General features: G+C 28.7%; 2 protein-coding genes and 1 non-coding gene across 3 annotated transcripts in view; 2 read left to right on the top strand and 1 right to left on the bottom strand.

Moving 5' to 3' along the window:
- Window positions 1-3,061: 3,061 nt before the first annotated feature.
- LOC113384816 (4-coumarate--CoA ligase-like 7) overlaps window positions 3,062-15,952 on the top strand; it is a gene marked incomplete at its 3' end in the record, with an annotated part of 71,104 nt that continues 58,213 nt past the window's right edge. The window contains 1 exon segment of the mRNA XM_026622579.1: window positions 3,062-3,179.
- On the bottom strand, window positions 9,361-10,371 carry LOC113385808 (general transcription factor II-I repeat domain-containing protein 2A-like). The gene has a single exon (XM_026623641.1). The coding sequence runs from the start codon at window positions 10,369-10,371 to the stop codon at window positions 9,361-9,363; it is 1,011 nt and encodes a 336-aa protein (XP_026479426.1).
- Window positions 11,731-11,803, top strand: Trnak-uuu. The gene has a single exon. It is a non-coding gene; the product is annotated as a tRNA-Lys (tRNA).

The following is a 15,952-nucleotide window of genomic DNA, read 5'->3' as shown; positions in this document are numbered from 1 at the left end:
AAATGTCAAAGCGCGTAAGCGCCTTGTAGCCGTCAAACAGATAAACACTGGTACGGAACCCATAGGAATGTAAACAAAATTTATACTTATTGTTAAAATCTCTATAAAATATCTAATAATTTGATGTGCATATGTCTAATGATCATTTTTGACCGCCAAATGGCATTTTTTTTTACTTTTTTTAATAGAACTCTGAAACCGCTAGACCTACCCTTTGATTGTAAAATGTTTTTTGAATTATTCAAATCGGACGCTCCGTTATCTTAAAAACTGAGTTACCTTTTTTGGCACTTTTTACCCCATATCTTCGGAACGGATAGACCTGCCTTTGCCAAAAACTAATCAACACGTCTCCTTATCAATACGAATCGAATGTTTTTTTAATTATTCAAACCACTTCATGCGTGTTTCCGAAATCGTCGACGAAAATTTGTATCCGAACACACACACACACACATATACATCCATTTTTTCTAAGGTATGCCAAAATGTTCAGAAGGTGTTGAAACGTAAAGATATATAAAAATTTTAATTTTCGTTTTTTTTGCGATTACTATAACTTGTCCTACGGGAAGTTAAAAAGAATTTATTTATTTTAATAAATAAATCTACGTATTATCTTAATAATTATATGAATGAAAAATGTCGAAATTATTCCTAGAATAATCTCAACAATACCACAGAAGCAACGCTGTTGGTTTTTACAAAAAATATATTTACTTTATTAAATTAATTTTCTTAAAATCCTGCATTCTATATTTAATCCTTGACCGATATACATCTTACAAAGAAATACAAATTATATATTAAATTAATCATTTTTCAATCAGTTGTTTTAAAGGTCTGATATAGATTATTTAATAATAATGTAAAACTGGTCTTTCAAGGTAGTGTCTGTGTTCAGTGAAATTATTAACTTATATAATAAACATTGCGCCTGGTCTTTAAAAAAATTAATCTGTGAAAAGTCCTGATAAATACGTGTATGAAAAATTTTCAAATTAACCCTAAAACATTCTCAAAAACCCATGTGAATTTTATTTACCCGTAGGGTAAGTTATAGTAATCGCAAAAAAATTTAAAATAAAATTTTTTGCATGTTTTAAGGTTAAATTAAAAAAATGGACGTGTGTGTATGTATGTATGTATGTGTGCGTATACAATTTTTCGTTGACGATTTTGGGAACTCGGGTCAACCGATTTGAATAATTAAAAAAATATTTGATTCGTATTTATAAGGAGACATGATGATTAGTTTTTGGCAAAGGCAGGTCGAGCCGTTACGAAGATACAACAAGTGCGAGAAATAGTAATTGATTTTTTGAGAGAATAATGCAGCGTCTGATTTGTATGATTTAAAATTCATTTTATTTGTATGAAGTTTTTGGTAAGGCAGGTCTAGCTGCCTCGGAGATTGAATAAAACGGTGAAAAAATGCCATTTGGCGGTCAAAAATGCTAATCATTAGACAGATACACATTAAATTATCACTTATTTTATGGATATTTTAATAATAAGAACATACTTTGTTTACAATTCTATGGGCTCCGTACCAATGTATATTCGTTATTCCGCGCGCTTCTATATTTCGTTCCTACGCAGCTAACGTATTGCGATTGCTTTGAAAAAAATGTTCAAAATTTCCAAAATATTTCAAAATATTAAAAAAATCTAATTTTTCAAAAAGTTTCAGCAATTTGCCTCAAAGCACGATGCCATGTATCAATAGTTTCTGATTTTATCGTGGCGATTCACGTGTTAAATATCTAGTAAAATTTATTTCAGTGAATTTATAGAAATTTCACATAATTTTTAGTAAAAGGTTGCCGAAGCTTATATTTAATTAACTTCCCGTAGGGTAAGTTATAGTAATCGCAAAAAAATCGAAAATGAAAATTTTTATATATCTTTACGTTTCAGAGGTTTCTGAACATTTTGGCATACTTTAGAAAAAATGGATGTATGTGTGTGTGTGTGTGTGTATGTGTGTGTGTGTGTATGTATGTATGTATGTACGTGTGTGTATGTATGTGCGGATACAAATTTTCGTCGACGATTTCGAGAACACGGATCAACCGATTTGAATAATTCAAAAAGCATTCGATTCGTATTGATAAGGAGACGTGCTGATTAGTTTTTGGCGAAGGCAGGTCGAGCCGTTCCAAAGATACGGGGCAAAAAGTGCCGAAAACGGTAACTCAGTTTTTAAGAGAACGGAGCGTCCGATTTTAATAATTCAAAAAACATTTGACTTGTATTGACAAGATGAAGAACTGATCAAATTTTCATGAGGGCAGGTCTAGCGGTTTCGGAGATCTAACAAAAAAAGTGAAAAAAAATGCCATTTGGCGGTCAAAAATGATCATTAGACATATGCACATCAAATTATCAGATATTTTATAGAGATTTTAACAATAAGTATAAATTTTGTTTGCATTCCTATGGGTTCCGTACCAATGTTTATTCGTTAGACGGCGACGCGGCGTTACGCGCTTTGACATTTTGTCTCTATGCAGTTAAAGCAGTACGCCGCTTTGAAAAAAAGTTCAGATCTTCCAAAATATGCCAAAATAAAGAAAACAATATTTTTAAAAAAAAAATTTAAAAAAAAAATTAAATATTTTAAAAAAAAAAAAAAAAATTCAAAAAAAAGTAATTTTTTGTCCAATTTATAGTTTCTCGAAATCTTATTTTTTCGAAGTAAATTTTTTTTAAAAATGTCAATCGTTTTTAAAAAAATAATAATTTTTGGTACGGAAAGTTCCAGCAATTTGCCTTAAGGCACGATGCCTTAATTGCCTTAAGACAGAATTCCACTTACAGCTAGTTGTACTTTCATCTCTTACTTTTTGGCATAGCATGGCAATACATACATACTTTCATACATACTGATGTATGATGCCTCTCCAAGAGAGTACGCAAGCGCATTCACTTATTACGACTCCGTGGCAGCTGCATGTGTTACAATGAAAATAAATTAAATAAAAAGTTTAGTATTAGACACTTAGTTGAATAAAAACTATGTGAAATCTAACTCAAAAGTGTACAACATCATGTATCGTGTATAGTGATCAGTAAAAATGTATAGTTTTGTGTTAGGCTTTAATAAATTTTGATGAGATGTGCCTCAGAACAATATTGAATGGGTGCTGGTAGCAGAAATGTAAACATAAACACAGGTAAGAGATTTTAGAGTTCAATAAACAATAGGCAGAAACTGCTAACAATAAATATTTTTCAATATTAACTAAAAAAATAGTAGCAACACACAACGGCGTGTCTACTATGTAAATCATATGCGATTTAACTATATTTTCTTTAAATTCACTGAACGTCGACCAAGGACAATTGAAAATACAACAAAAAACAATTTTATTCATTCAATATTATACATCAATGAGAGTTATTGTCAGTGTTTGAAGTTATAGTGCTGAAATACGCGTAAAAAAATAATAATTAAAATAAGAGATAAAGATAATAAGATATATAAATAATAAAAAAGGAACAATGGTTTAATAGCCTTAATAAGCAATTGACTATGGAATGCAAGTTTTTTACATCAAGTCTATTATAGACAGTTTCTTGTATTCTAAAACAAAAAAGGTTTAATATTTACAAAAAAAAATCTAAATATAAAAAACTCAAATTTTTCAAAAAAGTCATTTTTTTTTTATTTCAAAATTCTCAAAAATCTCATTTTTGCCTTAAGGACGATGCTATACATCACTCAAAATAATTACTAAGAACATAATGAAGAAATTAAACCCTTGCATGCAAGATTATTACAATTTCTTTTTATTAACTTCCCGTAGGGTTTTTATATATCTTCAATTATTAATTAATTATATTTTTATTTTTAATAGATTTTATATAATATTTTATTAATAGATTTTGTGTGTAAAATGAACCTATAAAATGATTCATTGGGAATTCATTTATAACCATTCAATTATAATCATTTCATATATAAAATGCAACTTCAATAACAATATACAACGGTATTTCTTAATATTACTTATATTGCAAAATACAAATTATAAGATAAGAATTATCATTTATGATTTTAACTATGTACTATCGTTTCATTTTTTAAGTATATATCATTATTTTCTTGTTTTATTTTGTATTCAATTATTTCTGTTGTTCTGGTGATAACATTGCAATTAGGATTTTTAGTGATAATTATTTCAGTGGTTAGAAATTCATTTATATGTTTAATTTTTACTAAGTAGAATTTTAATATAAGTTTATGTATCTATTTATATTGGAATTAATACAAAAACCAACATTCTATAAAACCCGTTTTCGAATAGTATTTTTCCCAAAAAAATCGGTTTTGATCGGTTTCAAATCTTTATGAAGAAACTATTTGCTCGAATAATCCGAATAATCTATATCTTTCAGACAGTTCTATATGTTTCTTATAATTGACTTTCAAAATCTAATATAATTTGCAATATTAAGATATTTCAATTCATTTATGAATTAGAACGTTTCATTTGAGTCATTAAAATTATATAAAAAATACTTTTATTATAAATTAGTTTTTATAAATTAATATTAAAAGTTTGTATTTTAACTATGTATTTTTTATGAATAGAATTTAGGACATAGGGGCTGATTATTTTGCCGTAAAATAAACCAATTATGGCAAGGCTATGTTACGTTGCATTTTTTATATAAAATGGTACTAAAAACTGCCAAAATGCTATGTATTTGCTGTGATCAAACGTTTTACACATAAAATTTAACTTCTCTCATGTATTTATTTCATGAGACATCAGAAAAACGCACTTAAGTTTTTTATATCAAGTCTATTATAGGCAATTTCTTGTAGTCTAAAACAAAAATAGTCCAAAATTTTCAAAAAAAATCTAAATACAATCTTTTTATACCATTTTATATGCAAAAACGCAGAATAAAATAGCCTTGGCATGACATTGGTCTATTTTACAGCAGAATCAGCCATCTGTTTGTTCAAATTTTGCCCTGATAGTCAAAACTATCGAAACACTTGAAAACTGTTCAAAGAGTAATTTTCACATTTATTTTATAAAATAAATATGTAGATTCATTCATTTAAATTTTTGATAATAAAAATAATAACGGGTTTAAAAATGTAAATTGTTATAACTACGTAGTAAATATTCCCTCAGCTCTACTATAAAAAATAATTTATGTTGTAGTAGACTTGCCCAACTGTGGCGTCTAGACAGCTTTAATAAACAAGATTTGAGATGTTTTGTTTGAATATTCGCATATGTATATGTATAAGTTGATGTTGATATATGCATATTTATTCAGATGGTCCTAAATCATTGTTCATTAGACTGACCTGCCACAATAATAAGCAAGTTGATCGGCGTCAAACATATAATATTGACTTTGAGTATTTAAAAATTAGCACTTAATTATTAAATATTCATGAGAGGAACAATTTAACTAAACAGTATAATTTGTTTCTTAGTGAGTCAAGATACTCATAAGATTTTTTTTATATTACTCAAAGCATCCCAAAAACATTCACAATGTTCAGATTTTGATATATTTAATGAGATTTCTTTCTATACTAGGAGTGCATGGCATCGTATCTTAAGACAAATTGCTGTAACTTTCCGTATTAAAAATTAAATTGTTTAAAAAATCTTTAGATTTTTTGAAAATTTTGAAAAAAATAGATTTTTGAGAATTTAGAAATTTTTAAAAATGTCTTCTATGGAAAATTTGAGTTTTTCATATTTAGATTTTTTTAAAAAAATTGAACTATTTTTCAACCACACACACATTCATCCATTTTTTCTAAGGTATGCCAAAATGATCAGAAACTTCTGAAATTTCTCAATTTCAGTCTATTTCCGTATATTAAAATATTTGTTATCTAATGTCCGTTAATTTCAAAAAAATTAAGAACAAAAGAAGGGTCAACTTTGCTTCTGCGGTAATTTTGAGAATTTCTTCTCTTGATCATCGATCTTTCGATCATTTTAATTACGCTAATTTTGGAATTCTATTCATTTACCTTAATTTCATCAGTTCCCCGAGAAGCGCCAGACCCATGTATCGAATAACCGACCTCGTATATATAGTGAAATTTCTAGCAGTATTGACAAGCGCGAGGTAAAACATTTTGTTGCAGTTGTAGTGGTGTATGGCATCGTGCGTAACGTAAGGGGCAAATTGCTGAAACTTCCCGTACGAAAAGTTTTTGTTAAATAAAAAAGATTAAATTGTTTCTTTTAAAAAAATGATTTTTGAGAAATTTTATATTTTAAAAAAAAATGACTTTTTTAGGAAAAAAATGTTTTTTTTTTATTTTGAAATATTTTGCAAATGTTGAACTTTTTTCCAAAGCAATTGCATTGCTTTAGCTGCACAGAGATGAATTATCGAAGCGCGTAAGCGCCAGACAAACAATGTTACGGAACCCATAGAAATGTAAACGAAATTGAAACACATTATTAAAATCTCTATTAAATATCTGATAATTTAATGTACATATGTCTAATGATCATCTTTTTTACTTTTTTTTACTAGATCTCTGAAACCGCTAGACCTGCCTTCCCAAAAATCAGTTCTTCATCTTGTCAATACAAGTAAAATTTCTTTTTGAATTATTAAAATCGGACGCTCCGTTCTCTTAAAAAGTGAGAAACCGTTTTTGGAACTTTTTGCCCTGTATCTTCGTAATCGTAACGGCTGGACCTGCCTTTGCTAAAAACTAATCAGCACATCTCCTTATAAATACGAATCGAATGTTTTTTAAATTATTCAAATCGATTGATCCATGTTCCAAAAATCGTCGACGAAAATTTGTATCCGCACTAAGACGTGCATCCATTCTCTCACCAGTGAGTGAGATATTGAAATATAGATATTATTTATTTATTTTTTTATTTATTTATTTTAAATATATAGGCCACAGATTTCTTCCAAGAGGACTCAAAAATACAATTATTTTGCATAATGAATAACAATAAAGATATAAACAAAATTACAATATAAAATGCTTAACATATAATTATGTACATATAATGCAGAATGTAACAATATTATTTATAAACAGAATAATATTAAATAATGAGATTTTTGAAAAGAAAATAAAAAGGGTAACTTGTGCAGATGGAGATTATTTGATTAGGCGAAGTGTTGTGAATATCTTTTTCATTATTAAGTTAAAGTTAGAGGACATAAGTAAAATAGGCGAATTTAAGAGAGAATTAGATTTAGGAGTAGGATAATTGAAAAATAATTGTTGACGCGTAGATAGCCTTGGAACATTAAAATATAGTTGGTTAAGAATAAGAGGACAGTCTATACCAGGGGTCGGCAACCTTTTAACTGTGGTGTGCCAAGCCACTGTACCAATATGATTCAGAGTGCCGCCTTAATTCTGAACAAGGACGTAGCGTGCATTGGCGGGGCCCTGTATCAAAATTTTTTTGGGGATAAAGTTTCTGCTTCTATGAACAATAATGATCTGAGTGCTGTTTGTGTATCATAGAAGTATTTAACTTCCTGAAAGAAATGTTCAAATTTTTTTGCCAGAAAATGTTTGTTTACAACGATAGGCTGAGCCGATTTCTCGAAATTAGGAGAAGAGTGCTAAAATTTTCGCCCTCGTTTCAAAATCAAGAACTGTTCGGATTATATCCCCCGGACCTCTTTTTCTTTTAAAAAATCAAAAAATTTGGAATAAATCTAAATTCTTATTGATTGTGTCGATTATTTACACATATCGGGAAATACAAGCAAAGTTTCCTAAGACTTACAACTAATTAGCTAATTTTGTATCAGTTTTATTTTTGAAAAACTTTTTTCAGCATTTGCGGTTGAAACTGGGTAAATTGTATGCAAAAATTACTTCGGGAAAATTTTAAGCAAAAGTATTGAATTTTGACAGCGATATAATAAATATTGATTTTCATATTTTAGACATATTTTTCGAGTGTTTACAATTAGTTATAAAAATTAACAGAGATGATCTTACTGTATTTAGACGAAAGTTTCATGAAGACAGGTGTTTTTGCTAAATTACTCAAGTTGTAATTATTCGAACATACTAATTGAGTCGAAGTCTCTGATCTTTGTTTAATTTCAGAAATTCATATGTATATTTATAAATAGTATATGTTGAGTTTGAAACAAGATTACGGGTTGCTATACTTTGCCTTTTGTTTTTGAAAACAGTCGTTTACGCTCCATTCCTTTGATAATTTTTCGAGACATTTAGCAAACTGCTGAATTAATTTTAATTTTTTAATTTGCACAAAATGACTTAATAAAATGCTAGTTTTCTATTCTATCGCAATCGCAACTCTCTTTATATTTTTACATTTTACACGCTCATGTTTTATTCGAAATTAAATTTAGTTGCAAGGAAGTTTTCATGATTATTTTAACTTTTGTTATTTGTAAAATAAGATAAAAATTCGTAAGATTCTATTAATATTTGGGCAGGTTGGGCCCCCATGGCCCGGAAAAATACACTTTAAAACAATAATTTTACATCTTAATGAAATTAAATTTCACTGAACAAATTTTTCACGATTAATTCGCTTTTTGTGAAATAATTTTTTTATTATTAATATTTGCTTACGGACGTTGGGGGCCCCCCTGGCTTGGGGCTGATATGGCTGATACGGCGGTAGTTACGCCCCTGATTCTGAAATATATAATTAGGTTCTAGGAGAGATGAATTAAAACCAAATTTATCTTTTAAACATATTTATTAACAAATAACCTACAATTCTAACATAAACTAAACAATTTTAATGTGAACCTTGTCCCTGTACATTTTTGCTTAACAATTCAATATCCGGGGTATAATTTGTTACTTTTAATTTCACACATGATTCTGAATGTTCAGTTGTTAAACGACTTCTTTGTGAACTCAAAATATTTTTCATGTGTGAAAAAATTTGTTCACAAAGATATGTGGAACCAAAAGCTGAAAGGAGAGCGCATGCAATTTTCTTTAAACAAATAAATCTTTCCGGCAATGACATCCAACAATTTAATATGACCGTCGATTTTTCTATAGAGTCATCTTCTAGATTTTTTTGTAGTTCTTTAAATTTTGTTTTCCATAATTCTGACGATGTTAGTTCGATAATTTCCATTTCGAAATTATCAACATTCATCCACTCGAAAATTGGACAATCGAACGGTATTGTTGATGAATCTAAATCTGGCTGTATGAGGAAGGAAAATATAGGCACATAAGCTTCAAAATCTTTGCATCTTTTGCAAAATTCATCTTTAAGTGCTTCAACGTAGGTTTTGAGTTCATTGTTGTTTACGGTCGATTCATTTGCAAGCGCTCTCACATTTGGGAAGTATTTGTAGGTGCTCGTGTTAATATCACGTAAAAATATTTAATTTTGACGCAAATGCTGTCCAATATTCAAATAATTCGAGCACTGTTTGGCGCTTTCCTTGCAATTTCAAGTTTAGTTCACTTAGATGATTTGTTACATCGGTCAGAAACATTAATTTGCCTAACCATTCTTCATCGTTCAATTCGGGGAAATGTTGTTCCTTTTCGTTAAGAAAAACTTTGATGGGTTCCAGACATGACACAAACTTATTTAAGACATTGCCTCGACTAAGCCAACGATGGCTGTATGAGGGAAGGTCAACATATTCACTTTCCATTTCTTCTAAAAGAGATTTAAATTGTCTGTGTGTTAGTGAAGAGCGAGACACTATAAAATTAACTATTTTAACAACAGTGTTCATTACAGGAATTAAGCGCTGTGATGAAATTTTGGCAACTAAACTTTCCTGGTGTATTATACAATGGAAGTTCAATATTTTATGTCCAATATGATTTTCAAGAAGTTTGACAAATCCTCTATCTTTGCCAATCATTGCAGCTGCGCCGTCAGTAGTTACAGAAAATATTTTTTTGACATTAATGTTCTTGCTGTCAAAATAACTTATGAATGAAGAAAGAATATCCTCCCCCTTAGTTGTCCCAGACAGAGGAATCAAAGTACACAATTCTTCATAAACTTGATCTTTATCACAATACCGTGCAAATACTGCAAGTCGCGCAATATCATTTACGTCGGTACTTTCATCAACAGCAACACTAAATGAAACAGCTTCTTGTAATCCAGCATTCTGTTTTGTTGTTACATTGTCTGCCATTTCAGTTATTCTTCTTTCAATTGTTCGCGCAGAAGCCGGTATTTCTTGAATTCGGGATAATATGGTTTGTTGGTTAGGTAAATCGCTAAACAACTTTTCAGCACTTTTTATAAAAATTTCCTTTATATATTCTCCATCTGTAAAGGGTTTGCCTTTGGCAGCTATGCAATGAGCAATTGCGAAGCTGCATTCTGTCGCTTTAGCCTTCGTTCCAGTCATTCCACAAAAAAAATTATTTGTTTCTTATAACAAGAAACAGCTTTCTTTATAGTTTCACATTTCTCATCGTTGCTATTAAATGTGGACTGATGTTTGGTTTGGAAATGTCTTTGTACACTTGACGTGCGGCATACTACACTTTCGCGGCATATCGCACATACAGCACGATCCTTTTGTTATATAAATCCATATTCATTCGTCCAACAGTCTTGAAAACCGCGAACATCTAATTTTTGTTTCTTACTCTCCATTTTATTAAATACGAATGAATTATAACAAATATAAAATCAATAAGATACAAGTCTTCACAAAAAAAGTTAGAACGAAAAGTAGCGACCAAACGAAATGCAAGTTTAACTGCGCAAGTTTAAGCCCACCGCACAAGCACACAAGCAAATGGTGCGTTTCAAATTCAACTCGCAGTTGATAAACGAGAAAGAGGGGGGCGAGTGATACTCCAACATTCAGCTTCGTGAAGGCCGCTTCGATAACTACTCGGCACTGCACATGTTTCATCCCTTTTACTCCGAATGCGGTCTCATCAACCTTCGCGCAGATTTTCATGAAATTAGCGATCCACATTATAATCAAACTTTCTCTCTTATTTTCAACATTTTCTCTTATTTAAAAATCACTTCGTCTCGATATATTTGCGATTTTCCTAATTCCTTTGTAGCGTGCCATTCAGAATCCCTTCGCGTGCCAAGCCTGGTCTATACAATTATTGCAAAGTTTAAATATGAACATAATTGTACAGATATCGACGTGAGGCAAGGGAAGGAAAACCAAATTCTTTTAGTAAAATGTTATAGTCAAAGCCACGTTCAGGGTAAATTTTATGTGTTTTATAATAAAGATATTTCAGAAATTTTTGCTGAAGCTTCTTGATTTGATGAGGATACCAAATAATCGAACCATATTCTAATTTTGAACGTACATTAGAATAGTACATGCAAAGAAGTGCATTGTTAGAATTGAATTGTTTACAATTTCTCAGTATCAAACCTAAAGATTTATGTGCTCTATTACAAATATCAGTTAAATGATCAGTAAAAAGCAAACCAGAATCAAATAGAACTCCTAAATCTGAAATTTTATTACATCTATCAAGGCTGGTGTTGGAACGAATGTATTGGAACGCGCTTATGTGAAAAACTAAAATTTTTGCACTTTGATATATTTAAATGTAATTTGTTATAGACACACCAAGAGTGGAAAGAGTCAAGTTATTATAACGAATAAAGCCGTAAATTTTTGGTTAAATTATTAAATCATATATAAATTTACATTTGCCGTGCGATACTAATAGCACAACTGAGGCGCATAATATTTAAATGGGCGAGGCGGTTACTAACACAAGCCCGGATAGCTCAGTCGGTAGAGCATTGGACTTTTAATCCAAGGGTCCAGGGTTCAAGTCCCTGTTCGGGCGGATTATTTTTTTAATATTTTTCATATTAAAAACACTTCTATTATGCCTATGTATTATTATGGTTATGACTTATATTAGTAACACAAGTTATTCCTTGTTCGAAACGTTTTAAATAGAACTGATTAGGTTTTTTATTACCAATGCATTTTTATAAATTTCAGATATTTTTTGATATTCATCTGATTTTCTGTTTTACAAAGCATGTAGAGTAGCAATGTATCAGAATAATTATGAAATAGAAATACATTTTAATTTATTTATACATTGAATTTCTCGCAACCGTAAACATCTCAATTATAATTTTTCGTGAATGTAATTTACCATTTGATTTTTAATGTTAGTTTTATTTTTTAAAAATAGTTCCAACAATTTAAATGTAAAAAGTAAAATATTTCAAATTTCAGATAACTAAAAAAGACTATACTGACTATTAACAATCATGCTTTTAAATTAAAATATGTTAAAAACGTTATTGAATTTTAATTAGTTAATTGAAAGTTCAAAAGAAAATGCTACTTACTTTTGGTTTGCTACATAATTATTATTGTTTATATTAAAGTAATAGTTATGTGAATTCATTATAGTTTAAATAATTGTTTTGCTATCTTCAAATGAAGATTGATATTTATGTTGCAAATTTATAGAATGTATATATATATTTTAAATATTAAATGCAATAAAAAATCTTAGAAAAACTAAAAAAAATTATTAAATGAAACTGCAACGAATGATTTTACCTTCTGCTTGTTAGTACTGTTAGAATTTTAACTATTTCATAAGGGTGTGGACTGTGGAGCTTCTTGGGAAGCCATTGAAGACACAGAATTGGAGAAAAAATTCTCAAAAACACCAACAAGGTTGACCCTTCTTTTGCTCTTTAAAATAATATATTGGATTAACGAACATTAAAAGTAAAAATTATGACCATAATCATATATATTAGATTTTAATATTGCATTTGAAAATTAATACAGATATCATTCTTGTAAAATAGTAAAATGTAAGTAAACAACTTTGCATAAAATAAAATAAAAAATTGTAAACACATTTATTGCATTATATACATATATATGATTATCATATACATCACTCAATAAGCCCGTAGGATTATTAATATTTGGAAACTGAAATTTTGAATAATTCGTAGTTGAAATGCGGACTTTAGTATTTCCATATTTTGCATTGTAACATATACTTGTGTATTATTTTTTATTTTATTATACATGTGTTTTATTTACATTGTTTCCACTGAGGAAGAGTCAAATTGGGACTCTAAACGTTAGGATCGATTAAATAAATTTTAAGAAATATATATTAGTTTTCTTTATATGTTATTATCTGAATGGATGCCTGTTAATCTTTTTGTTTTATCAGAACATTTATCATTTATATAATAAATTGCTGTATAAAATCTTCAGACATAGCTTAAATAAAAACTAAACGATTCTTTATGATTCCACACGTTTCGACATATGATTCTATGTCTGTCTTATAGGTATAGTACTTTCCTATATCGGTTGTCTTTTGAAATTACTAATTATAAGTAACGATGATTTTAACACTTTATAAATTCTTTATTACTATGATTATATAGCTGAATAATAATATTTTTTGCGAAATCCTTGTTCATGTTCTTGTTAACAACATAATAAATTTTGATCCAATTAACAGGGGCAGATAAGAACGTTAGTTGATGATCAGAGTTAATATTTTCTGAAAATAAAAACAATCATTTGTGCAACAATTTTAATAAAATAATAACACTATTACTTTATTGTTAAAGCAATTTATTTCTCAATAATAGCAATATCGTTAAATTATGAATCAATTAGTTATCACCATCGTTAGTACGTCCACGTAATAGACGTCGCAGTAGACTTTGATACGTTTTTATCCCCACTCGATTCTATCTAAATGTTTTTAGAAATCTTGCTCAGCGTCCCGCTTGTTAAAATCAGTGCCGTTCCTAATCTCAAAACATTTCGGTACTTTAAATATAAAGTGAAAATTATTAAATTCAAAAAATGTATAAATTAATACATGTTAATGTAATGTGAAATCGCAAAAACAATAATGACGAATGTTCCAATTTGAATGGAACGTATTATTTATTTATTGATCTTATCTCATGAAACATCGTTTACTTCTAAAAGTAAGTTAAAAGATTTATAAAAATATTTGTCGACTGAAAGGTTCATTAAATAATCAAATTGTTCTTCAATTACTAACTTGCCCGATGACGCACTTGTGCTTTTGAATTATTTATTACCCAGCGATATGGATGAAGGTTGAAATGGAGTTGTAAAAAATAGTTCAGACTATTATGTAATCTTTATGGTCAAATAAATTTACATACAAATTGATTTTTTAATAAATGTTTTTTTAATCATAAATGTATTTAAAAGACAAAAACGTTTAATGATTTATAGAAAATCGTTTTTTACACTTTTCATTATTCAATTGCAGTGGTCATATAACTAAATTCACAGAAATTGCTAGTGATTTGTTTGGATTTTTTATTAGTTTATTGACCTTATAAGCTTGTACATTAGCCATTTACATATATAAATTAAACTTAAATTCTATTCCACTTATTTAGTTATGTATACATTTATACATATGCATATACCGTCACACTTCTAATATACACACATATATATGCTTATGCATATTCATTTGTTTGGAGATATTATTAAAGCTCAATGTTATAATATGTAGTTATTAAATTTTTATTTTTTTTATTGTGTGGTAATTGATTTTTTTGAAACATTTTCAAAACTTAATTTCACTCTGCTGAATAGAATACTTTGGTTACATGCATTATACGAAAATGGACATTTTATCTATTTACATAAATATTGAAACAAATTAAAATCTACATTTACATTCTATTACTGTAACTGTAAGATTATATTCATGTTTTTTTTTTTAACTTTTTGTTTCACATTAGTTGCAAAATATGTAGTTCATGATTTTTCTTTGACTTTCATTTTGATGAATTAATCCTTAATGAACCGCATTTTTGTTTTATTTAAAAAAAAGATAAACAGAAATTACAAGCAAAATATTTAAACATTTTTTTTGTATTAATGAATTCAGTGATATTAAGATCACAGCGGCATATAATGTTTGCGCTTCTGTGTATGAAAATGTTAATTCAGGTTGAAAGGCTTAGAAAAGGACATATTGAGAATATTGATATCTTAACAGCATTATAGAATTCAGATTTATGCGTCATTTTACAAAAAACATAATAATTTGGAAAAATATCAAAAAATTTTGGATGAAATCTAAAAGTAACGAAGGCCCATGGAGGGATAAATTGAATTGTGCAGTTATTATAATATATATATATATATATATATATATTTGAATATATATGTTAGTATATATTTAATATATTGAATATATATATATCTCGTATATACAGTGGTGTTGTGCTAATATTTTTTTTTGCCGGAACGCTAAAATTTAAAATTCGGTTCATAAACCGGTTCAAGAAAATTGATATATTTCGATAAGAACTCACAAATCTAATATATTGACTTCTTATATAATTAACTCTATTATATACAACTAGTCTATACATTAAATTGTACAAATATAAGGGAATCATTGAGTACATAATTTATATTTTTTAATAACATTAATTATATTTATTGTGATATTATTTGTATTCATTAATACTTACAGGTATTTATTATTATACAAAAGTACTCAAGATTTATTACAATACTTTATAAGACTTAACCTAACAATATGATAGATAACCTATTACCTATCTTACTATACTATATTATTGTATATCATAGGTAGATATCTATTATCATCATACCGTGAGATACCTACACCGCCATTAACTTATTATAACCTACATACTTTTTACTTCTTATAAATATTACTGTCTAATTTATATATTTACCTATATTACATAGGTTTACCTTACGCCCTATGCATTATCTCTGCCTATCTATTGGCTATACCGGGAATTGAACCCGGGACATCCGCGTGGCGGTCGCGCACCTTAACCACTACCCTATCGGGTATCCCCATTAATAATATTATTAGGGACGCACTGTTGTTTTTGCGGGTCATTTTCTAATTAATTAGGTAATTAATACTAAGGTGGCGCGACGACACGCGAAAAAA

The sequence above is a fragment of the Ctenocephalides felis genome, unplaced genomic scaffold, assembly GCF_003426905.1.
Source record: "Ctenocephalides felis isolate EL2017-DRISC unplaced genomic scaffold, ASM342690v1 CF-g0.4_SCAFFOLD_03571, whole genome shotgun sequence".
NCBI lineage: Eukaryota > Metazoa > Arthropoda > Insecta > Siphonaptera > Pulicidae > Ctenocephalides > Ctenocephalides felis.
This window is presented reverse-complemented; position numbering and strand designations above follow the sequence as displayed.